This window comes from Lissotriton vulgaris, chromosome 5, assembly GCF_964263255.1.
Source record: "Lissotriton vulgaris chromosome 5, aLisVul1.2, whole genome shotgun sequence".
Taxonomy (NCBI): domain Eukaryota; kingdom Metazoa; phylum Chordata; class Amphibia; order Caudata; family Salamandridae; genus Lissotriton; species Lissotriton vulgaris.
Window position 1 is genome coordinate 1,104,735,107 of NC_141693.1, and position 26,091 is coordinate 1,104,761,197.

General features: G+C 45.1%; 1 protein-coding gene across 2 annotated transcripts in view; it reads left to right on the plus strand.

Annotated features, from left to right (window-relative positions):
• The window catches only part of SHOC2 (SHOC2 leucine rich repeat scaffold protein), a 279,109-nt gene that overhangs the window by 105,957 nt on the left and 147,061 nt on the right, over positions 1-26,091 (plus strand). For both annotated transcript variants that reach the window (XM_086922782.1, XM_086922783.1), the window contains one exon: positions 3,952-4,082. In XM_086922782.1, the coding sequence (XP_086778908.1) occupies positions 3,952-4,082 (131 nt within the window). The remainder of the gene's footprint in view (positions 1-3,951; positions 4,083-26,091) is intronic.

A 26,091-nucleotide genomic window follows, 5' to 3' on the forward strand; every position in this document is an offset into this window, starting at 1 on the left:
ATGGCAGTTTCCTTTCAATTATTTAATGCATGTATACAGTTCAAGGTATCTGCCACAAATTTGAGTGACCATAATATTTTAGTTGCAAGCATGGACATAAAAATTGAGAAGTCTGAACTTTGGAATCGGAGCAATGAAAATGTGTTTTAATGGAAATAATGGGCGTACTTGATGGTCCAATAATTTGCCTCCAAATTTTAAGAGGGTTTTTGAGAATATTGCTTCTAGTCCTACTCAAGGAACACCGGTCCAGAGGTACGAGAGTGTCTTGGCAGCAACTAGAACTTTCAGAAGGAAGAAACAAGTCTTTAGTGCTTCTCCAATAGTAATGATACCATGGGAAATTAAAAAAACTGAATCGGGAAATTAATGGTTTAATTGGAGACAAATTTAGGGAGCCCAGGACACAAAGGCAGGGAGAAATATATATGCTAAAACAAGTACGGACAAGGAAAATGGCATCGGACCGAAGGAGTGCTGAAGATGAAAAATGGGTTAGACTTTAAGAAATGGCTCTTTCTGGGGATACTAGGAAGTATTGGGCATTGATCGCAAAGTTCTGGGATGGGAGAGAAAAATCAAAACCCATTTTAATCCCAAAAGCAGAATGGGCCATATAAATTTCCCCGCTCTATGCTCTAAATCTCACAGTTGGACAGATCCAAGAGGTTAACGTTCCATCTATGGGGGGTGATCAAGGAGCACCAACATGCATGGAGATTGAAGGTTACATGAAAGGGGCAAGATATTCTAGTGCAATGGGGCCAGATGATGTACCAGTAGCCATAATAAAACAGGATTGTGAAGAATGGGCAACATTTTTGCATCCGTTGTTTGTCCATTGTTATACATATGGGGTTATTCCACAATCCTGGAAGTGAAGCATACTAGTTCGGTTATATAAGAAGGGCCCAAAAAATTCCCCGGCCAGTTTTAGACCAATTTCGCTCCTGGTCACAATCTGGAAACTGCTTGCAAAGAGTATTCTTACTCATCTTCAAGAATGGGCATTCGGAAATTATCATATCCCTTTGGAACAAACAGGATTCCGTAAGAATAGTAAAACACTGGATAATATTTCTATTTTGCAAACTTTAACCGAAAAATATCCAGTAGGTTTGGGTGTCCCGTTATACTCCGCTTTTACAGATTTCTCCCCAGCATTCGATAGGGTAGACTGGGGGAAGCTGTGGAGGAAAATGGTCTCTATGGGGATACCAGGGAATCTTCGAAGATTAATAATTGCTCTCCATTCTTCGACCTGGACAAAGGTTTTATTGGGGGGAACACAAGGTCTTTCGAAGAAAATAATAACATATAATGGGTTGAAGCAGGGTTGCCTCTTGGCCCCTTTACTCTTTTCTTTTTACATTAATGATCTGCCGAGCAGAGTGGGGCTTAGTAAAGGGGATCCCGCTCAATTAGGAAACTTAAAGTTGAGCTGTCTGTTATATGCAGATGATGCAATAATAATGGATCCAACCACAATTGGGTTGCAAAGACGACTTTCTGAGTTAATTAGGTACACATAAGAGTATTATTTAAAAATAAATATTTTAAAGAGCAAAGTTATGATTTTTAGCTATCCAGGTTGTAAGGTCAGAAAAAAATCTGAACTGGTTTTTGGGAAAAGAAAAAACTGGAAGTAGTAACATTTTATCCATATTTTGGAAAAATATTCACAAATAGGTTTTCAGCTAATAGACATATGGATCATTGCAAAGGTAAAGTGATTTCACAAGCCTTTGCAATTAATCGTCTGTACACCCACTGTGGGAAAAGACATTTCTCACACATTATTTCAGTTTATAAAATAAAGATCCCACCAACCCTGAGCTATGCCAGTGAAACAATCGATGCACAAGAGTGGGCCAAATACGAGAAAGTTGAAGGAAAGATCTGGCGCCAAATATGTAACTTGAATTGCGCGGCACCGATTGCAGCGCTTAGACTCGAATTTGGTCTCCTTTCTACATTTGTACTATCAATGGCCGCGTGCTTAAGATGGTGTAATGCACTGATAAATAGCTCTGAGAATTTGCGAAGGGTAGCGTTGCACAGAGAAATATTTGTAAATATGGAAAAAAGTGCTATTTTTAGTAATTATTTAAAAGCATTATCAATGTTTGGTTTAGACATGGATGGGGCAGTGGTTCTTTGCAAAACGACCTTGAAAGATATTTAAAATTTGTTCAGAGAACAGAAGCATTGATTGTATTGTGGGGAGTAGTATTGTCAAAAATCTCCAACCTTATGTCTTATAGAACCTTAAAGATGGAGTGCGTAGGGTGATTTTGTTACTGAGATTGAAGTTAATCCCCCTAAGAACCGTAACAGGATCTTGGGAGGGTAATCTCTGTATACAAGATTTGAATCCTGTTTTATTTCTCTGTCCCGCATTACTCAACACACTGTAGACATTTAAGGATTTGCTTTTTAAAGTACAACATTACTACAGCAGAACAGGCCCGAAATTGCCTGCAGTGTCTCCCCCACCCCCCCATCTGAACTGATGTTTTAAAATAGTTTTTTTTTTAAAACAATTTTTACAAGGTCGTAAAGATTTTTTGTGACACGTATGTTTACAGCACTTGCACCTTATCTTGACCCTTCGGTCATTATGACCGATTAGTTATGTTTACAACTGTGTATGTGCACTTTACAAAAAATGTTCTCCTGCTAGTTATTGTGCACTTTATATAAAAAAATTCTGCTGCTACTTATCGGTTGGTAAAGACCTTGTTAAAAAGGATGCATAGAGCAGTTGCACTTTTTCTCGACCTTCTAGTCCTCATGACCGATTTATTGCATTTACAATTAAGCATATGCACTTTTTCAAACGTTTCTAGCTACTAGTCATTTATTTTTAGGATTATAACTACTTTACTAAATTTGTTTTGCTGCTAAGTCATCATGTATTAAATGTTTGATGCTCTATCTATTAGGTCAGAATTAAGCATGGGCTTCATTATAGACCTTATTTTCTAGTTACTGACCTTTAGGATTTGATGTATTTTACTAAATCATTGTTTTGCTGCTAAACTATTGTGTACAGTATATTGAAATAGGCGAGTGTATGTTAGTGAACTACTTTGCACTGTTATTATGCTGCTGATCACATAGTACAGTTTAGTGAATAGATAAATTATCATTATTACGCCCATGATTCAGTACTGTTTAGTAAATTTTATATTTTGGAATTTTATAATACGTTTATTATCAAATGTTTTTAGGATAGTTTCAGATTAGAAAACTGTATAAATTAGTAATATTTCATGTATGACAATTCGATTATTTAAAGTTCACCATTTTTCGATTTTATACCTTCTAAGATCGACTGCTCCTGCTATGTTCATTCGCGTTTTTAAATGAAAATGATAACTTGAAATTATATTGGAAATTTATTGTGGAATGAATTGTTTTAAAAATGTATTCTTATGTGGAATTCTGCGCAATTCTAGATCATAATAAAAAATTTAATTGAAATACAATTTGTGCATTATGGTGTGGATCTCACCATGTTAGAGTTTTGTATTGAACCAAAGCAAAGCAGGAAGAACACTACTTAGTAATATCCACATCAAGACATTTTTAACTAAAGTCTGAGCTCTCTCAGTGGGAGCCCAAAGTAAGGACCAATGAATGAATACTTGGTAAGACATGTGAGTGCTCCTGGAAGAGTGCTACGTGTCCCTCGGAGAGAATAACAAATTATTATGACTATTGCCTGGCAGCCCATTGGCTTGCATACCAGTTCTGAGAAGGGAAGTTTTTTTTTTTTTTTTTTTTATATTTGGCTTTCTACGTTCTGCGAATTCAACCCTTTTTTTAATGTCGTACAATTCATGAATGAATATTTTTTTCAAGTATTTCACTGCTAATTTTCTGATGTGCGTTTTGTGTTTACCTTAATAGTGTTTGCGCGTAAACATTCTTACCTTATTGATTTAGGTAATCTCTCCAGTTTAAGCCGTCTTGGACTAAGGTACAACAGGTTATCTGCAATACCGAAGTCTTTAGCAAAGTGCAGTGAACTGGATGAACTGAATCTGGAGAACAACAACATATCAACTTTACCAGAGGTGAGTGGCTTATGATGTAAGACAATTTAAAGCGGCTAAACCCCTGATACTAGTTTGATTTGGGTTGGTGGAGAAATATTTATTTTGCCAAACATTTTTTTACCTATCTATTTTTAACCATTATGGAACAGACCAGTGTGTGGTGTGGGTTCAGCTTTTCAAATTTGCTCATAAAAGGGAGAAAAGAGCAGGAGTAGTAAAATGTCAAATCCAGTAGTTTATTTCAAATGGACCCACGACCAAACAAGCTCCCATCCAGCATTAGGACTTGCCTGTCCACTCTAGAACCAAACGGTCACTCGAGAGGACACATCTCCAAAAGGAATGCAAGGAATATTAAGCTACATTTAAACGGAAACAATACATAAGCAGGATACACATAGTAGATTCAAAACACAATGTATTAAATGAAAACTTAAGCAGTTAAAACACTTGCTTATACCACATTCAGTTATACTCGTGCAGTTTAGTTGGCAATTTGATTGAGCATTGGCTGCCAGCAGACGAAATCTCCTGGAATGATTTGTCCTGAACAATTGACACTGGGAGATTGGAGTCAGTTGCCCCTTTTTTATCCTCTGCAACCCTAATGCTGGGCGCACTGCTATTTGCACTGACCTGGGAATTGTTTGAGGAGGCACTCAAAACAATCACAGCAGAGGTGTTCAGTCCATGGGTTACAGGAGCAGACATAACCCCACAGTCAACCTCATGCCTTAGAACAGAATCACCCTCCTCACCAACTCTGTCAGCATAAATGTGCTTAAATATGTCCACTTGACTTTCTGTTAACCAGATTACACTGTCCTTATTCCTCCATCCCCATCAGCATCCATCAAGTAAGACAGAAGGTTTACTGACCCTAATGACTTGTACTGGTACAGAAAACCTGGATTGACCTCGGCTGACTCACTACGGCTTCTTGATAAGAACCCAATCTTTAATCATTTGGCTCCAGACGTGCCATCATACTTAGTCTTCTGCACAAGCTGTTTAACAGCCACCCTGTCTCTAACCATTTGGGCATCTTCCCCCTCACTTTCTCCCTAGCCCAGCAGAGAAATTATGAAACCACTGTGGCATACGTTTTGATCTGGCTTCCCTGTCTGAGTGCTTTAAAAGGAGTAATTCCCATAGTAGAGTGAGATATGTTGAAACTTTTTCCTGTAAAAGTTCAACAACGTTAATAGCTGCAAGAGCTGTTGATTAGCCCTCTCAACTAATCCACTAGAGGATCAACTATGAAATGCAACCTGAGAGTGCTTGACATCAAACTTCTTCATAAAATCCTCCATTTGGCTAGAGACAAAGTACATGCCATTGTTCGTAACTATGCAGCAGGGTGAGCCTTCCACTTTAACAATGTTATCAAGGAAAGTGATCACTGTCGAAGAGTTGGTTACCTCTGCAAAGGAGTAATACAACCACTTTGAGAAGTAGTCCATGGCTACTAAAAGATACCTCTTGTCAAATGGAAGCAGGTTAAACGTTTCAGAAATATCGAAGGTAATTTTTCCCAAGATTTTTCTGGGAAGGGAACAGGATATAACACTTTCCTAGACAACTTTCAGTGCTTGTCTGAAACGACACACTGAGGACACATACACATTTTATCTTCTTGCAGGCATCTGATATTCCTATATGTCCCTCATGAGCTATACAAATAATTATTTCTCTGGAGGAATGAATAGACCATTTCTTATGCAAATCCCATTTTCAAATTACAACTCCTCAGCAATTTGAGCAAAACACCTAATTTCTTCAGTGAGCGATTTCTCAGATGGCCAAATTATTTTGACAAAATACTCCACTTTACTCAAAACATCAGGAACAGACAGCTGCGACAATGATCTTCCCCTTTGAATGTACTTAACCACTAGATCATGCTCCTGTAATTTGCTTTTTTTTTCATTTTTTTATTTTTTTTATTTCTGTAATTTTTTATTGTATGTAAAAAAAATATATATTTACATGGAGCATACATGAGTGGCGGAAAGAAAGAGGAGAAAAAAGAAAAGAGAAAAAAAGAAGGCGCCGTTTGGGGGGGGGGGGGGGGGGGGGGTATAGTAATATTGTCCTGCAGTAGTTCGTTCCTTGCCATGGTGCGTGGGGTCTGATAGTTCTACTAGTCCAAGAAGGAAGAAGAAGTCCGTTATCCGAGTCTTGCTTGGCGTTGTCTTCTTTCCCCCCTTTGATCTGCCTGGTGGGTATAGCACCCCGGACGATAGAGAGGATAGAGAGTAATAGAGGTAGGAGATAGGAGAGTGTACTTCCTAGCCGGTTTCCTCTTGCTGGAGTGTCGGTCCCTGTGGTGTGTCCCTCGGTGGCTGTCTAGTGTCTGGTGTCTGCGCCTAGGGGGGTTTATGTGATGAGAGGTAGAGGTCTAAGGGCCTCCACATGTTTGATTGCCTGTGTGTTTTCGGTGTATATTTCGCTGTAATGTTATCTGCCCCTCTTAGGAAAGTGACCCAGTTGAGCCATGCCTGTGGTGTCGCTTTTGTGGTGTCTTTCCAGTTGCTTAGAATTATTTTGACTGCAGCCGTCAACAGAAGGTCGATGAGGTCGCGGTCTTCTGTCGTTGTGATGGACGGGGATGCAAAGCCCAGGACTAGACTTGGAAAATCTATGTGTATGGCTACACCAGTGATGTCATTGATAAGCTTCCCCGTTCTTTCCCAGAAATCCTTGATCTGGGGGCAGCTGAGTAAGAGATGCTCTAAATCCCCCCTACCTTCGTTACAGTTCCAGCATGTGTCGCTCTCTCGGATCCCCAGGGTGGATAGGCGGGCCGGTGTCCAGTAAGCCTTGTGCACTAACCAATATTTGGTCTGATTTAGTGAAGCAGTTATCTTTTTCCTAGCGGTCGATCTCCACAATTCGGCCTTTTCTGTTTCGCTTAGTTCTTTCCCTGCTACAGTCCCCCAGAAGTTTGTAACTTTGTCATTGAGTTTGGTGTGTTTGGGGCTTAGGGCTCTGTAGAGGTGTGCTATTTGGTGTCCTGCTTTGTTGAGATTAGCTGCAAGCTGTAAGAGTGGAGGTGTCTGACTTGTGAGGTTTGCCTTCCTAATAGCCACTTTTATTTTCAGGACGTTGTATAGTTCTATGTTTTGTAGGTTGTGTGCTTCCTTGAGTGTGTCAAACGTTGTGTTCTCGCCTTGTCTTAGAAGGTCGTGGGCCGTGGATATGCCCTGTTCGTACCACACAGGCATGTCTAGAACCTTATCTCTGTATTTTAAGGTAGGGTTGTGCCAGAGGGATTCAAATTGTCCTCCCCTGATGCTTGTTGGCAGTGTTTTGTCGACGCTCAGTAGAGCAGTCCTTGTGTTCTTGAGGACGGGGTTCTCCCTCACTGCTGGGTGTCGTGTGGCTGTCAGGAGTGTTATAGGGTTCATGCCCTTTAGTAGGCCGCGCTCAAAAGATAGCCATGCTGGGGTGTATTCCTTTCTTGGGTCTAGCCAATGTAGTCCCTGTCTAGCTATGCATGCCGTCTGAAATCGCTTGAAATTCGTTATGTTCAGGCCACCCTGTTCTTTAGATAGCCTTAGCTTGTGTAGGCTTATTCTTGGTTTTTTCCCCCTCCAAAGGAAGCTGTTTAGTAACTTGTCAAGTGTCTTGTGGAAGCTCTCTGTGTTAGTCAGTGGGAGCATTGTTAGCAAATAGTTGACCATCGGTGAGAGCATCATTTTGATTGCCTCTATCCTTCCCCACCATGTTGTGAACCTGGGGGACCACCCTTCTACCTTGTCCTTGATTTTCTTTATCGTTGCATGCTCGTTGTGTTCCAGTGTCATTCTTAGGTCCCTCTCGAAGAGGATACCCAGATATTTTATCGGTTTTGGTTGCCATGTTAGTCCTGATGTTCCTAATACTGTTCTTGTTGCGTGGATGTTTAGAGGTTTGCATTCAGATTTGTCTCTGTTAAGTTTGTACCCCGAGACCTTGGCGTATTTGTCAATGGTGTCAGTCAGTGCTTTTATGGATCTCTCTGGGTCTTCCGTGACTATTAATACGTCATCTGCGTACGCCGCTAGCTTGAAAGTCTCTCCCCCTATTGGTATCCCTACAATGTCCACATTGGTTCTGATCATCGTGAGGAGCGGTTCTATGGCTAGCAGGAATAGGGCTGGTGACAGGGGGCATCCTTGTCTAGTTCCCCTTCCCAAGTTTAGTGTGTTTGATGTGCCTCGGTTGACCACCACCCTTGCTTTGGGGTTCTCATATAGGGCCATCACCATCTTCCTATAGTTTGGACCTAACCTAAATTTCCCCCTGCACTGATCTAAGAAGGGCCATGAAACTCTATCAAAGGCTTTCTCAGCATCTAAAGCTATCATGACCGCTGCGTTGTCGCTACGTGAGGAGTGGTTAATTACGTGGCATAGGAGTCTCGTGTTGTCATGTGACATCCTGTTTTTAAGATAGCCTACTTGTGAGTTGTGTATGAGTTTCGGAAGGTATGCGTTGAGTCTATTGGCTAGTATTTTTGCGTATATTTTGCAGTCTACATTGATGAGGGAGATCGGTCTAAAGTTCTTCGCCTCTGTTGTGTCTTTCCCTTCCTTGGGTATCACTATTATATTTGCCTCCGCCATTGAGGGTGACATGTGTCCGCTCTGGGCGCATGCTGTGAATACCTCCCTCATTGTGGGTTTGAGTAAGTTCAGGTATTGCTTATAGAAGCCAGCTGTGAACCCGTCTGGGCCGGGTGCCTTGTTATCTTTGAGGCTTTGCGTGGCTCTCTCTATCTCATCCCCCGTTATGGGCATTTCCAGGATGTCTCGTTCCTGGTCCGTCAGTGTGGGTGTGGCTATGTTCGCTAGTAGCTCTTTCCCCCCATCATCTTGCAGTGTGTCATCCTTTGTGTACAGTCCCTCGTAGAAATCCCTGAAGACTTCTAGGATGTCTTTGTTTGAGGTCTGGGATATGCCGTGTTTGTCTTTGATGGCACCTATCGTGTGGTGTCTCTGCTTTCCTCTCAGGTAGGATGCTAGGTTTTTGCCCGCTTTGTTTGCGGTGCATAGATTAATTGATTTATATTTATTGATCCAAGTGCCCGCCCTCTCGCTCAGTATCCTGTTTAGTTCGTACTTTAATTTAGTTAGGTTTGTGAGTGTGTTCCTGTCCTCTATTCTGGCTATGTGGCTGTTCTCAAGTTTTTTAATTTCCTTCTCTAGGTCTGCAACTTTCTTGTTTCTGTCTTTGTTCATCCTACCCTTGACTGTCATGACTGTTCCCCGAATGGTGGCCTTCAGGGCGTCCCATAGGACTTCCCTGCTAGTGTTTGGTTTATCGTTTAGTAGTAGGTATTCTTTTATTGCCTCCTCTATTTTGGCTCTCGCTGGGGCGTTTTGGAGCAGACTGTCATCGAATCGCCATCTGCGGGACGGCTCGTCGTTGTGTCTGCCCGATAATGTTAGGCTTATGTGTGAGTGGTCTGATATAGTTCTGGGTCCAATTTCCGTGTGGTCTATGAGGTGAGTATGTGTTTCTGACATCAGAATGTAATCTATTCGGCTGTATGAGTTGTGTGGGTTGGAGTAAAAAGTGTACTCCCTGGCGTCTGGGTTACTTATGCGCCAAGGGTCTCTTAGACTTAGTTTGGAGCAGAGATTTTTAAGGATGTGGGGATTGTTCGTTGATTGGCTTGGTCTGTACGGATGCTTATCAATTGCTGGGTCTAGGACTTGGTTCATATCCCCCGCGACGATCAGCAGGTCTCCTAGAGGTAGTGAGTACAGTTGTGCGCCCACCCCCTCCCAAAATGTTCTGTCGTCACTGTTGGGTCCATATATGTTAGCTACATGGAATGTCTCCCCCGCCCTTCTGAGTGTCGTCGTGAGCATTCTCCCTTGTGTGTCTGCCTGAGAGCCTACCACTTCTATTTTGGAGTGTTTGCTTATAATTGTTACTACCCCGTTCTTCTTATTCTGTGCTGGTGAGCCCTGCACCTCACCTATCCAATTGGCCCCTATGCGGCTGATGTCCTCTGCTTGCAATCTTGTTTCTTGGAGTACGTATATGTCGCCCTTAAGTTTCCTAAGGTGATCGAGTACTTTCCTCCTTTTCACCGGGCTGTTCAGACCCTTGACGTTTAGGGACACTATCTTAATGTCAGACGCAATGCTACTCTTGTTGCTGTTTATCATTTACAATGCTTTGGTTTTCGCATTTGCAGTGGCCTTTCTCTGCGTCTTTCCGGTCTTCGGCTTGTGTGTGGGACCATCCCCCTTCTCCTGCGTGTACTTCTCCCCCGAGTGAGTGTAAGGAGAAAGATAGAAGGATAGAAAGATAGAGTATAGAGAGGACAGATGATAGTGAGTAAACCCATGTGTGTGCTCCCCGCTCCCCCCCGTTCTCCCGCCCCCTCCCCCCCGTTTGTCCCTCCCCCCCTCCCTTACTTGCTGAGTGGGTGTGCGACGACAAAGTTCCTTTGCTCCGCGTCTTTTCCCTGAGGTAGTGTCGGTTTCCTTCCTTGATGTAGCTCGACTGAGGTGGAAATGTTACCAAGGACAGAGCCCGGCACCCTGCTCTGCTGCGGCTTGATTGTCTCGTTAGGTAGTGCCATGGTTGACCTTGGATTTGATGAACTAGCTGTAGCTCTTCATTCTAGTTATAGTACCTTTTATTTCCCGTTGTGCGTTTAATGAGGTAGATATGTTCCTTGTGCCATTGGTGATTTTATTCCTTTTCTTTTCCCTTCGGCTTTTATCGCCTTCACTTATTCAGATTGTCCATTCTCATCCGGTGAGGCGCTTCTTTTCGCTGCTCCTGGGCTTCTGTTATCCTCCATCTCTTCCACGGGTGAGCCTTGCAGGTATCTCCTTAGTTCCTCCGGGCTTTCAAAAATCATAGTCTTCCACTTGTCCATTACTTTGAATCTGGCCGGACCAACGAAGCTGAAGGTGGCTCCTCTTCTGCGTAGTGTTTCTCTGAGGGCCAGGAATCCCTTTCTCGACTCTACCGTGGGTTTGGAGTAGTCTTGAGTTAAAACGATCTTGCTGCCTTCCCACCTCAGGTTTTGGTTTTTCCTAGCGAAGGCGAAGATGGCGTCTGTTTGGCTTAGTCTGAGCGGGCTGCATATTATTGCTCTCGGCCCTTTTCCTGTTGTGGGCTTTCCTGCCGGTATTCTGTATGCCTTTTGCACCTCGAACCTTCTGTCGAATATGATGCCGGTGAGTTTGGGGATCAACTCCTCTAGCATTGCTGCGCATGAGCCCGCTTTGTCTTCTGTCCCCTCCGGCACTCCTAGGATCCTTACGTTGCCTCTTCTTGCTCTATCGTCCTTCTCAGCAAGCTGTTTTTGTATGGCTATCGTGGTTTTCTGCAGCTCGGCTATGGCTTTGGTGTTGTCCCTTGTCTCATCCTCCACTGCACTTATTCTACCTTCTGTCATCTCAATTCTTGTCGTGGCTTTGTGGAGGTCCGCTCTTATAGCCGCCATCTCGAGCTGCATGTTCTCCACCTTGAGTTTTGTATCTTTTCCAACTTCGATCCCCTCATTTACTCTCCGCAGGATCGTCTCTAGGGTGGCCGGCTCGCTCTTGTTATTTTTCAGAGGCGACCCTTGGTTGTCTATCTTTGGTTTTTTCTGGTCACCAGCTGCTTTCCCTTCGTTGCCTGCCATAGTTGTAATGCCCCTCCTTGATAGGATGCCGCCTAGCCTCCCTTCCGCTAGGGTTGTCTTGGGTAGTTCTGTCGCCTTTGGCGTTTTCTCTGAGATGCCTTGCAGTCTGAATCTGCTCGGTTCCCGGATGTACCTTGTTCTGGTCTTTGCCTTAAGTCCTGCCAGCGTGTGCCTTGTCTCGTTCGCTTCTGTCTTACTGCTTTGGGCGCTGGGGCTGCGTGCTTACGCGCTCAGAAGGGTAGGCTGGATGTTGTGTTTGTTTTGACTGGTTTCTGCCTGTCGCCTTTAATGTGTGCTGCACTTGCTCTGCACTGTGTGCTTTTAAGGGACTCGGTCCTGCCCTTGCTATGACGTTGTCTTTGGCCTCTCGCTGACGCCTTTGGCCTCTTCTTGGCTCAAATTTGCGTTGCTTGTGCCCTTTTTTGTTATGTTCACGTCGTCACTTAGCTTATGCGCTCCTTGTGCTCTTTTGATGTCCGGCTTCTCTTGCTGCCGCTGCCTGCGTCCTTGCCTGCAGGCCGCTAAAGCTTACTGTGAGAGCCACGCCCCTGTGCCATTCACACTACCGGCAATACTGCTTCGCTCGCATCTGCCAGTGTCCTGACCTGCCGACTGTTGCTGCTTACTGCCGCTGCAGTTTGCTGTGTGGCCGCGTGCCCCTCGTTGAGTTAGGACCCGCTATGAGTGCAGTTTTCGCTGTTCTTCGCTGTGCTTGCGCCAGCTTCCGTCGTGCTCTGACTCCCCTCCTCGCCCAGCGCCACTTTATCTGGCGTCTACAGTGCTGCGCTGCGTGCGCGGTGCTTTGTGCCGCCTCCGCGCCGTATGATCCGGTTTCAAACCTTGCTTCCGCAGATGTTTCGCCTCTCGGTTCGGCGAGCCTTCCCCCTTTGTTTTCCTTGCTCGTGCTTCTACTTCCGGCGCCGGCCGATGACACCCTTCCTCTTCCGGTCCTGTCCGGGACTTCCGCCTGAGGTTGATGTTGGGGAAGACTTCCGGTGATGGCGCTTTCCTTCCTCTCACTTCCGGTGCCTGTGTCCTTGACGATGTCGATTCTTCGGTAAGCGCGCCGCTTTGTTTTCGCTGGTGGAGGATCAATTGTCTGGCGGCCTTACCTCGCTGCGTGTGCTCCTTCTTAGAACGGAGGCGGTGGTGGTTGCGCGACTCTTCTGCCCTGAGTGCGTTCCAATCGCTAAAAGCTGTCTTACTCTCCTTTTTCCATTTTCCGTGCGGTGTTTGTTCTTTGTTTCACTGCTCTCTTCATAAGCCGGTTTGCTGCACAGTCACCGCTTGTTGTTCTCTCTGTTAGCTCCAGGCGCCATCTTGGGCTTCACGCTTTGAAGCTCTTGGCAAAGTTCTTGGGCTGCTTTCTCGGCACTGCGGCTGTCCCCCTTGCTTCTGGTCGTCTTCCCAGCTGATCGGTGCTTTCCCCTGCGTGTTCCTCTCCTTTGTTGGCGGAATTGGCTGTTTTGGCTTGTTGTTTTCCCCTCAGGGATGCGGAGCTGACGGACCTAGACGACCGTCCACATTGCCGTCCAAGCCACGCCCCCTCATGCTCCTGTAATTTGGACACTAAACGTGCAGATGCCCTGCCCAGGCCATTCCCAGACAATAAGAACACCAAAGGCTTGTGATCAGTGAAGATTTCACAGGAATTGCCATAAATATGTTTTGCATTTTTGCACTGCCCATACAATAGCCAAAGCTTTTCTTTCTGTAGTGCTCTAATAGCTTTTGGCACCGGACAGAGCTCTAACAGCAAACACATGGTATTTTTTTTACCCCTCCACCGATAAAAGATCGCTCCAAGCCCCTTGAGACTAGCATCAGCAGTAATGAAGGATTTTCCACTAGACACAAAAGGTTGCAGAGTGGGATTCTTTACCTCCAATAGTTTGATTTCTTCAAAAACAGCGTTGACAGAATCACTCCAATCAATCAAATTTTTTCACCTTTTTGAGAAGAGATCTCGGGGGGGAGGGGGCACAGTAAGAGTATAACCTGGCACAAACCTAGCATAATACAGTGGGCAAGAAATGATTGTAGGGCGTCCTTTGTCAGAGGGGGAGGGGCATTCTTAACTGCCCCCTACATTACAAATGTTGGGTTTCATTCCTTTATCTGAAGTAAGATGTCCTAAATATTGAACTTCTTGTACAAGGAGCTTGCATTTGCTGGGCTTTACAGTCATTCCTTTGGTTTGTAATATGCTCAAAGCTTTATGCAGCACCTGTGCATGTTCTTCTTCACGATCTGTAAAAATCAAGATATCTTCTTGAAAGACCGGTACATGTGGCACATTACCAAACAGTCCACCCATTTACTTTTGAAAAACACTTGCTGCGTATGCGAGTCAAAACGGAAGTCTCAAATATTTGAAATACCCAATAGTGTCAGACACAGTGAGTGACTGTGACACTTCCCAAGGTTGAATCTGGTGATAAACTGAATGCAGATCAATGATTGAAAAGTACTTTGAACACCCAATGTTGGCAGTCCTTTCATGAAAGTGGATGACTATCAACAAAGATGTTCTGGTTGAGCGATCTCAAATCCACACATGGCCTCAGATCTCCAGTCTTCTTCTTAGTTAGAACAACTGGAGAAACTCATTCTGAAGCATCAATCGGTGCAATAATCCCTTCCGATTTTAATTTCTCCCACAGCCCTTTAAGAGAGGCACAGGTCTAACATTTTGCACAACATGCAAGGCGTTTTTTGTTTTAAAACTTAATCAGCCCGCACTCCCTTCCCTCCGCCGACTACATCCTCCTAGGGGACCTGAACTTCCACCTGGAGAACGACGACAAACACCACCGCCCTGCTGGACAACCTCGGACTCAAGCAACTGGTGAACACCCCCACCCACTACGCCGACCACACGCTTGACCCAGTCTTCTCATCCAGCAAGCACATCTCCTTCAGCTACGCCACTGGACCGACCACCGCTGCGTCCACTTCAGCTTCAGAAGAACTACGACCCACCACCACCCACAACAGGTCCCCCGCCGAAGCTGGAGCAAGATCACCGCTGAGCAGTTCACCGCCTCCCTCAGCCAGAACACTCCCACCAGCACAACGGACCCCAACGAAGCAGCCAGCAACCTCGCCAAGTGGCTGACTGACTGCGCCGATGACCTCGCACCACTAAAGAACCCTCCCAGCAGACCCGGCAGCAAGAAAACCCCCTGGTTCACCGACGAACTCAAGGAATCCAAGAAGAACTGCCGCACCCTCGAAAAAGCCTGGCGGATCAACCACACTACAGACAACAGGACCGCCCTCAAGCACGCCATCCGCAAACATCACCAGCTGATCCGCGCCACCAAGAAGACGGCACTCAAAGAACGACTGGACAACAGCACCCACGACAGCAAGGAACTCTTCAGCATCGTCAAAGAGTTCTCCAACCCCAGCGCCGGAAACGACATCACTCCCTCGCAAGACCTCTGCAACTCACTCGCCTCGTTCTTCCACCGAAAGATCGCCGACATACACAACAGCTTCGACGCACAGACCACGCACCCTACCACCGAACCAACGCCCGCCACCACCACCCTCTGCCACTGGATCCCGATCAGCACCGAAGACACCACCCGTACGATTAACTCCATCCACTCCGGATCACCAACCAACCCGTGCCCACACCACGTCTTCAACAAAGCCGACGCCACCATCGCATCCCATCTCCGAGACACCATCAACTCCTCCTTCCACACCGCCACCTTCCCGGAGAACTGGAAGCACGCCGAGCTGACTGCCCTCCTGAAGAAACCAACGGCGGACCCCACCGACCTCTAGAACTACCGTCCCATCTCGCTCTTCCTTTTCCGACCAAAGTCATCGAGAAGACCGTCAACAAACAGCTTGCCACCTTCCTCGAGACAAACTGATCCCTCGACCCCTCGCAGACCGGGTTTCGGGCCAACCACAGCACCGAGACCGCCCTAATCGCAGCCACCGACGACATCCGAACCCTGATCGACAACGGGGAAACAGTGGCCCTCATCCTCCTGGACCTCTCTGCTGCATTCGACACGGTCTGCCACCGCACCCTAGTGAAGCGCCTCAGCAACATCGGAATCCGAGAGAAAGCGCTGGAGTGGATCATCTCGTTCCTCACCGGAAGAACCCAGAGAGTCCGCCTCCCTCCGTTCAGATCCAAGGCCACCGAAGTCATCTGCGGCGTACCACAAGGATCTTCACTCAGCCCAACCCTCTTCAACGTCTACATGAGCCCCCTCTCAGCCATCGCACGCCAACACAACCTCAGCATCATCTCCTACGCAGGCGACACCCAGCTCATCCTCTTCCCTCACCAACGACCCCACCACCGCCAGAGCCAACCTACACGAAGGGATGAAAGACGTCGCCGACTGGATGATGAACAGCCGCCTTAAACTGAACTCGGACAAGACGGAAGTCCTCATCCTGGGATCATCACCCTCCGCCTGGGACGACTCCTGGTGGCCCCTGGCACCGCTCCCAAACCAACAGACCACGCACGCAACCTGGGCTTCATCCTGGACTCCTCCCTGTCAATGACCAGACAAGTCAAAGCCGTCTCATCCTCGTGCTTCAACACCCTGCGCATGCTCCGCAAGATCTTCAGATGGATCCCCACTGAAACCAGGAAGACCGTCACCCAGGCACTCGTCACCAGCCGACTGAAAACCCTCTATGCCGGAACCACAGCCAAACTTCAAAAAAGACTCCCAACGCATCCAGAACGCCTCCGCACGACTCATCCTGGTCATCCCCCGACACAGCCACATCACCGGACACCTGAGAGACCTGCACTAGCTCTCCGTCAGCAAGAGAATCACGTTCTGACACCTCACCCACGCACACAAGGCTCTCCACGACCTGGGCTCCAAGTACCTCAACGACCGCATGACCTTCTACACGCCCATCCGCCAGCTACGATCGACCAGCCACGCACTCGCCACCGTACCACGCATCCGCAGAGCCACTGCCGGAGGAAGATCTTTCTCCTACCTGGCAGCCAAGACTTGGAACTCCCTCCCCACCCACCTTCAGCGAACCCAAGACCATCTCTCCTTCAGGAGGCAGCTCAAGACCTGGCTGTTCGAGCAGTAACTTACCCCTCTACCCCAGCGCCTTGAGACCCTCCGGGGTGAGTAGCGCGCTTTACAAATGCCGTGATTGATTGATTGGCCATAATTCAATAACCAGGCGCAGCAATACTGTCAACGTTACCTTACAGGAAAGGAAACTGGGTGACAGGAACTAGGTGATGAGCAGAAATGGCATGCAAAATAAAGCAAGTTACCTTGTTGCAAAATGAGAAGTGCCCACACAGCTCAGGCAAAGCAAAGGGCAACTACCAAAAGTGATGCCAAGGTTACGTGAAAACAGCCCAGGGAGCGTTGTTAATTGTAGAAATGTAAAGCGTTCACCGGGCGGTGAAACGCAGAGAAATGCTGAACTCACCAATTCAAAATGGCTGCTCGCTGGTGTGACGAGATGATATCACCCAGCATGCATGCCCAATGAAATCAGCTACGAGGCTTGGTTGGCTTCCACACAAGTCTGATGGGGATATAAAGATTTCCCTGTGCAGACGCCTTGCCGAGCAGCACAGTTGTGATGCTGCCGGCCGTTTTGCAGTGATGCGCGATCTAACGTAGAACAAGACTTCCCCTTCCGTCAACTCTGTACACACTTGCTGATTTGATCCACTGTCATGAATTGAAGTCAGTTGATCAAACGGATTCGCCTCGCACAACAGCGCACACCAGCAGATACAAATTGAGGTAAACTTCAGGGTTGATCCTCAGTCAGTCAGTCAATACTCTTTATTTCGATTAATTAAAATCATAAAAGAAGCAGCAATACATACATACTCAATAGATAAAAATATATATGCAATTAAAATAAACAGGCATATATTTACAGACATTCATGTATATACACTATATTACATAATTCATGGGAAAACCGTTAATACAAAATATATCCAAATGGCCTAAACTACTATTAAAATACGATTAAAATTTATGATGTCATTAGTTCCTAAATTTTGGGGCAGGAGTTCAATTCATACAGTGTTCTTTTGTTCTTCGCTCTTGCTGCAGCCACCAGAAAACTTGCTACACTAAAGATGACCCGCACACTGTTCAGCATTTGCAAATATAGCAGTGCAGGCCTCACCTGTAGGAACCCAGCTTCTCGTAATATGGGCATCAAGAATTTATTTTGTGCCTCCGAAAAATTTTCACAAAACATAATTAGGTGAAGGGTGTCTTGTGTCGAAGTTATCACATGAACCTGGTGGGGAATCAGCTGGTTTGCCCCGTTGTTGGTGATCTCCCAGGACAAGATGGATTAGATTGAATCTGAACCTTATCAACAGAGTGATGATACGGCTTTGTAACAATCTTAAGGTAAGGTTCGATGTAAGGCGAGGTCTGTAATGCATAAATGCTTCTTACCCCTGATTTTTTTTAAGCTCCACCTCCTCCCTGTCTGCCTCTGCCATGATCCGGAAATTGTACTTAATCCATCCCAGATCTTCTTTCTTAATTCCCTCTGGGGCAGTAAACAATTCAGGGCGACCCAGCCTCACACACGCCGCTCTAACGTATGCCAGCCATGGGATGCTATATACCTTGTCGAGGGCCAAGCAGTCTTTAAGGATAAGGTGATTGAGAGTAATGTCCTCGTTGAGCCATGTCTTTACTCAACAAATCAGTGGAGCTGCTTTAAGATAGTCTGAGATATAACCCACACCTAGTTCACAGTGTACCGCCAGGGTCGACGACGACTGAGGCACAACCAGCAAAGATCTAAGGAACTTATTTTCAACTAATTGAATTTTGCCCACGTGTCCATATCCCCATATCGACGCCCCATAAGAGGCAATCACACAGCACTTAGCCTTATAAATTTTAAGCATGGGTTCCAAAGGTTTGGCTCCCAGCCTTTTGGCAAAATTAAGAAGCGCTGTTGTAGATCTAGCCACTACATTGCTTTTGTGTTTCTGCTGGGGACCCCAGTTGCCTTTCTCGTCGAATAAGACCCCCAGATAAGTGAAAACTGGGACCCTAGAGACTTCCGCACCCAGGCATTTGAAAGCTTTAACATTCCTGATCTTCCTGCGAGCCCCTACAATCATTGCATGAGATTTTTTGCTTTTAACTTTAAGGTCAAGGGAGTCCATAAATACTCCAAAGCTGTCCAACAGCCTCTGTAGACCCAGACCGGTGCGGGCAATGAGTATGGCGTCATCCGCGTACAGGAGGACTGGGATACCCGTTCCTCCTGCACGTGGGATGTCTGCCCCGACCCCAGACAGATTTTTCCAGTCCATTTATATAGATCGTAAAGAGAAGGGGGGCCAGGATGCAGCCTTGTCTGACTCCCCGTCTAGAACTGAATTGGCCCATGCACCTACCGTCCTGTGTAACCCTAACAGCTGCTGCTAGGTCCTGATGGAGGGAACCAAGAAAATAGACTATGGAAGCATCTATGCCCATATCCAACAGAATGCACCATAATTTGGAGCGGTTCACCATATTGAAGGCTGATAAATCCATGAACCCAAGATATAGAAAGCCCTCTTTTGCCACCGTATATTTATTAATCAAGAGGTATAAGTTAAGGCATTGGTCCATGGTGCCCCTATGCTCCCTGAAGCCGTACTGAAGATTCGAGAGCACCCCCCGCCATTGAGCCAATCTCCCAGTTTCTGAAGAATAACTCTGCCCATGACCTTGACGGCAGAGTCAGGAGATTGGCCTATAGCAGGCGGGGTCCCCTCAACTCCCCTTTTTGAAGATGGGCACGATAGTGGAAGAACCCCAAGAAGAGGGAAAACCCACCAATGCTGCAGCATTAAATACATTTGTTAAGATTTTTGCCCAAAAATTGGGGTACATAATATAAAGATCAGCAGGCACCCCATCGGGGCCTGGGGCCTTGTTTTTAGAAGTAGCACGAATAGCCCTCTCTGCTTCCGCCAGTTCGAATTTAATGGGGGTTCTGGGACAGCTAATAGTAGGAAGAACAGATGTTAACTCAAGCGTGCCATTGTCCCCATAAATGTTCTTAAAATGCTTGAGCCATACATCATCCGGGATTACGCAATCCGTGTCTAGATTGTCGTTCTCCGTGAAGAATGGCTGGTTTATTATGGCCCAGAACTTTCTGCTATCCCTTAATACCTCAAAAGCCTGTAAATTTTCCCATGCCTCCTCTTTGATTTTCTGTTTCCGCACGGAGATTGCCAATTTGTACTCCTTGCGAAGAGAGGAAACCAAGATTCTATCCCTTGGGGTCCTCTTAAGGGCCTCCAAGAGGACCTCATGCGCTTTTGTACAGGAGGTATCAAACCATCTCTGGGCTTTCTTGCGGTGTGCCCCACTCCCCTTGTGTAGGTTATCAGCAATTTGTTTACAGATTGCTGAAAAGGAGGTTATCGTTCCCTTACCCACGTCGTTGCCATCGAGGCAGATACCAATATTGGCCTCAGACTTGGCCACCAGTTCGTCAAAAAAGGCCTCTGGGACTATATTGTCCCACTTTGATCCTCGTTCTTTCTTCGCTTCAGTAGGAGCATCTCGTAGGGGAGCTCCATCCATGAAGGGTACAGCAGCAGTTGGTGGGTCCTTGAAATGATGCTGAACCACATTTTCACCCCACTCCTCGTACCAAAAATGGGGTGTGTTTTCTGCACTTCAATTAGCTCGTAAAAGGACAGGGAAAATGAACCGACAAATCCAGTAGTTTATTTCATATGGACCCACGACCAAACAAGCTCCCATCCACTTCCAGGGCGGGAGGCAACTTACTCGCCTGTCCGCTCTACAACCGGATGGTCACTCAAGATGACACAGTTCGAAAAAGAATGCAAGGAATATTAAGCTACAGTTGAACTGAAACAATACATAAGCAGGATACATATTATAGATTCAAAACACTATATTAATTAAATGAAAACCTAAGCAGTTTAAACATTTCCTTGCTAATACGACACAGTACTGTGACTTTAACTTTACCAAGCCTTGGATCATTCTTAGTCACATAGTTGAATTATTCCACATGAGGATGTATATCTGAAGCGTGAGATGTTACTCAACTGTGCCGAAATGCGCTGATTTTAACATTGTGCTAGTTGGTCCACTTTCTTGTACGAGCTCCACTCTGACTACAGTCCTCCTGCACTTCAGATGAAAGGGGAATTTTTCAAGCTGGACTATTTTTGAAGTAAGTCTACAAATTGAGTTCCACATATGGATTACTTAAAAACTTTTCTTCACTTAAGGTACCATGCCATTTTTCACTACTACAAGCTTTATGACTTGTAAGCCTCCCTCTGCCCCTCCCTGTCTGTGGGTGTTGGGCAGTTTCTTAAGCCTTCGTTTTCTCCAGCATGATTGAAATGTCTAGCAAGGTGAAACAGTCTAGTGCAGCTAAGAAGCTCTTTGCCTACGACCCACGTTGTATAGCTGTATGCACCTTAATTGTACACCCAAAGATAGTGACGTTTTTAACTGGGTACTCCGATACAGGTTAAAAAGGCATTCCGAGCCATTCAAGATACCCAGTCCTTAGGTGAGAAGTCAATAGACACTGCATCACCTCCGTCCTTCTGAAGCAAAGGAAGAAAGCATGTGGAATTAGGCCCTTCTGAGGGAGAAGGCCTCAGAGGTCACCCTGGGCTCTTTTTGGACAATCTCCTCTTTGGCTACAAAGGGAATGTCAAGACTAGTGCTGTTGCTTTGAGCGGTCTGACTGCCTTAAAGGACCAAAGCGCACAATGCAGGGGTCCATATGTTGGTAATAAATGAAACTTGCACCGATCTTTAAAGCTCAGTTTGTAGAAATCTATGGTGATGATCAAGTTCATATATTTCTTGGTAGGAACTGCAAAGAGCTTCGTTAATTTATAAGTCATTATAATGGGTTTGCTGTATTTGCCACATAATCCATTGTATGCTGCATAATCTGCAAAAATTAACAAAAAAATGTTATCTCTAGCTCAAACGGATCAAACGCTGCGAAAAACATGGCAACGTGTGTCCCTGCCCACTGGAAAACATTTGCAAAGAGTGACTGGTCATCTTTTAGTGTCTTATTGTTGTATTTGGGTGTTAAATTGGTACTAATACGGTGAAAAAGTTTCCCAGACAGTATTGTAAAATGTAAACTGTCTTTTTCTTTCCACATAATTTAGTCAACCGGTCTCATAATTTGATTGTCCTCTGTCGCAGAATTCCAGTGGCCAAACTTAAAGGGAAGACTGTTAATTAGGACAGATGGCCATTTTTTTTTATAGTTGTGAACTCTTTTTAATGAGGTATATTAAGAATATCTACAGCAGTTGACTAGGGGCCAATACTGGTCTCTTTCCCCCCCCCCCCCCCCCCAAACAAATGTGCCTCAGTACAAATAGACAAAAAAACATAGGTACCATTGGACAGCTGTGCAAGATATGAGACTGTCGTTGGGTATGAAAATGCACTAAGCCTGCATTGGATATTTAGTTTCATAAAGTCACAATGTTAATGTATAAATATCACTTCATACACAAGGATATGCCCATAGGGTTCCTAATATTGTTGTGGACTTAAGATAGATGCATTGTTACCTGTTTAACAATGGCAGCTAGGTGGAGTGTGCCAGAAATTATGATCTAAATCAGGAAAAGAGCGTACCCCTCTGTATACTGTTTATTTGGTCTTTACGTAATGGAAACAAGGTTATCATAGGTCGGGCCAAATTATCTTAAGTGAATTGCTATGGAATTAGAAATTCAATATTTAATGTTTGTGCAAATAGCAACGTCTATGAGGCATCACGATATGTAATGAGTGGTTGTGAGAGCATAGAAGTAATACATCTACATCCCTAATAAACAACCATGTTGCACAGTGTAACTTTGTTCTGCTGTACCCAATTTAGATTAGAACAGGCTCTGATGTATTACTGCTCTTTCTGGAGAGACTGAAGCTCTGACTGTGTATTGCCAAAGCTGAAATCTCAAAAATGGAATAGAGCTTCATAGTTAATGTGTGCATTATTGTCAAATATGTCAAAGGCCTTCTTATGGTTTTTTTTATGGCTCTAATGCAGTAGACAGCCTAAGTTAGAGATTAAGGATTGGGCTCTGTCGGCCACTAATGAAGTGACCCGTTTTCAGGTAGCAGTAGGACCAGAAAGATGTGCATGTTTTTCTACTTATCTGTGAGTCAGGCTTACGATCTAAGAGTTCACAGGTTGTACCCAAGAAGTGTCTAGTGCATTCATTAGATTGAATAGGCCAATTTATAAATGTGGTAGCATAACTATACAGCTGAAACTGCAGTGGGCTACTAGGGCCTGCACTTGAGAATTTCAAAATTCTCTCTCATAACCTGTCTCTGAAGTGAGAGTAATTTTGTTGTAGAGCTCTAAGCATATTGAAATCTGACCTGGATATTAAACATAGACTTGTGGATATAGGCAGGGAAAATATATTGTACCTGCAGTATTCTTTGCCTTAATTGAAGGTACAGGAAGATACAAAAGTCAATTTTGTCCATCACTAACTCCTTGTTATAGGAGAAACGATAAGAATATGATGTCTTTAGATAGTGAGCCCCATGGGCATAGCGGCAGGAGGAAATCTTCATGTTTGGGTTTTATATCCAAACGGCTCCCCGCTGAAACACCTACAAGCGGCCACATCCGCCGCCCGTATCAATAAGACATCATATTCTTATCGTTTCTCCTATAACAAGGAGTTAATTGGAATTGGGGAAGACTTTCCTTTAAGGAGCTTCGACAACTGCAGGTCGTATTGTTCCGTGTAACTACTCCCCGTGTCTGAGCACTTTAGCGTGCTCCGATCAGTGAGTGGTACTGTATTGCATTCTTGGTCCTGACGAATGCTGAGCTAATTTTGCTCAAAAAGCAGAAACATGTTGACCGTATTTTATTAATTTTTCTTCTTTCACTTCATTAATGGGACTAATTGGTTCAAACTTGCACAACCTTTGAGTAGTCCTGAAAAATAATCACGTTTTTCAAACACTGGTTTTAACAGAGTTAGAGCTACCCTCTTATTAAAATAATTTTGAGGAGTAGTCCATACTCTTTTTAACTCACTCTCACTTTCCTAGCAACTAAGGAGGACCCAATGAAGACAACTGGCTACCAGTGTTCCACTGGAGCCTGAGGGTCCTTTTAGCTAGATCTCTGAACACGTGCACTCTATTTTTCCTACTGAAAATAACAGTCTCTTCTAAAGTTCAGTAGCACTTTGAACAGAATTTTGCTTGCCTACTGTGTTTGATGTTTGTACTAACACTCTCTTGTTGTTTGATATACAACCTTTTTAGATACACTGCACTGTGCCCTTTGGGCTGTTTAGGACTTACCCTATGCGTGACTTGTATGTATTAAAAGGGAAGTGTTAGGCCTGGTACAAGGTGTATTTTGCTGGGTCGAAATGGCAGGCCTGACACATGTTTAAAGGGCTACTTAAGTGGGTGGCACAGTGAGTGCTGCAGGGTCACTAGTTGCATTTAATTTACAGACACTGGGCCCATATTGTACCCCTTTACTTGGGACTTAAAAGTAAATTAAATTGGCCAGTTGGGTGTAAGCCCATTCTAGCATGTTTAAAGGAGAGTACAAGCATATTAGCACTGGTTAGCAGTGATAAAGTGTGCAGAGTCCCAAATTCAGCAAAAACAGGAGGCTGGAAGGTAAAATGTTGGGGAGTGGGGGGGTGTTATCCAGTCGAGCACTTATCGATGTGTTAAAGCTGATGTCATTTGGACAGGCATAGAGTACTAAAGAGATGACTTCTTCCAGTTTAAGATAAAAAACCCAGAAGTTCTGAATTACCTCTTCTATTTTTAGAATTTGTCTGGAAATCCATTTTAGTCCACACACTACCATCTTTTAATGAGTAAGAGATTAGTTTCATAAAGAGAGCATCTCGCTGCACCCTGTGTAAGCATACATGTGGCCTTAAAACTGCAATCACCATAGCTGGTTCATATTGATCGAAAAGATTATTCCATAAACAATGAAATGTGTATGATCCACAGAGTAAGAATGGGTACAAACAAGCCGAGCCAATCATATTTTTATGGTTGTCAAGCATATCTCTTAATGTGTTGAAAGCTAGCCGTGAAATGCTATTCATAGGCTTTTGTTACCAAGTTAGTAGCATTCCAGAATTTTCCTGTTACTAGACAGTGGCCACAACATTACTATTTTTGAGTACTAGTCTGCAGGGTGATTTGCCTATTTTTGGTTTCAACTTAAGAACCATGCCAAATGTGCTAATGTATCATGATTGCCAGTTTAGTAGTCTTTGTTTCCAAATGTGTTTCCTTTATAAGACTATAGTAATGCATTCCTGTCTTTCACAGCCTGAACTTTCTCTGTGAGTGAGTGGAATTACAGCAAGAGACTGTTTGCTGACCAGTCTTCTTTGCTTATAGTTTCTCAGTGGGAATGTTAAGAGAACACAACATGGAGGCCATAAAGTCTTCATGTGTGGTACCTTTTAAAAGCGATGTTAAATAAATGGCACCATGATGAATACGAATATGCTTGATAACAATGTGGAAATATTTCGGGACCATTATTGGGAAGCTGGGTGTAAATACTACAAATGAAAGGAGTTTAAGTGATCAGACATTGGTAGGATTTCATTGAGATACGCCTGGGATGACTCCTCATGGCCGACTGCACTGGGAACCGCTCCAACACCCACCAACAATGCACGCAACTTAGGGGGTTAACCTCGACTCCACCCTCTCCATGACTAAACAGGTCAACGAAGTCTCCTCCTCCTGCTTCAACACCTTCCGCATGCTCCGCAGGATCTACAAGTGGATCCCCACTGAAACGAGAAGAACGGTCACCCAGACCCTAGACAGCAGCAGGTTGGACTATGTAAACGCCCTCTACGCAGGAGCCTTGGCCAAACTCCAGAGACTGCTCCAATGCATCCAGAACGCCTCTGCACACTTGATCCTCGACATCCCTTGCTGCAGCCACATCACACCCCACCTGAGAGACCTGCACTGGCTCCTGGTCAACAAGAGGATACCCTTCAAGCTCCTCACCCACGCACACAAGGCACTCCACAACACCGACCAACGTACCTCAACAGACGACTCGGCTTCTAAACCTCCACCCGCCAGCTCTGCTCCGCCGACCTCGCCCTCACCACAGTCCCCCTTCCGAAGAGCGACCTCCAGCGACAGATCGTTCTCCCACCTCGTCACTAATACTTGGAACACCCTCCTCACCCACCTACTGCAGACCCAAGACCTGCTGACCTTCAGAAAACTCCAAGACCTGGCTTTTCGAGCAGTAGCAGCATTCTCCACCCCAGCGCCTTGACACCCTCACGGGTGAGTA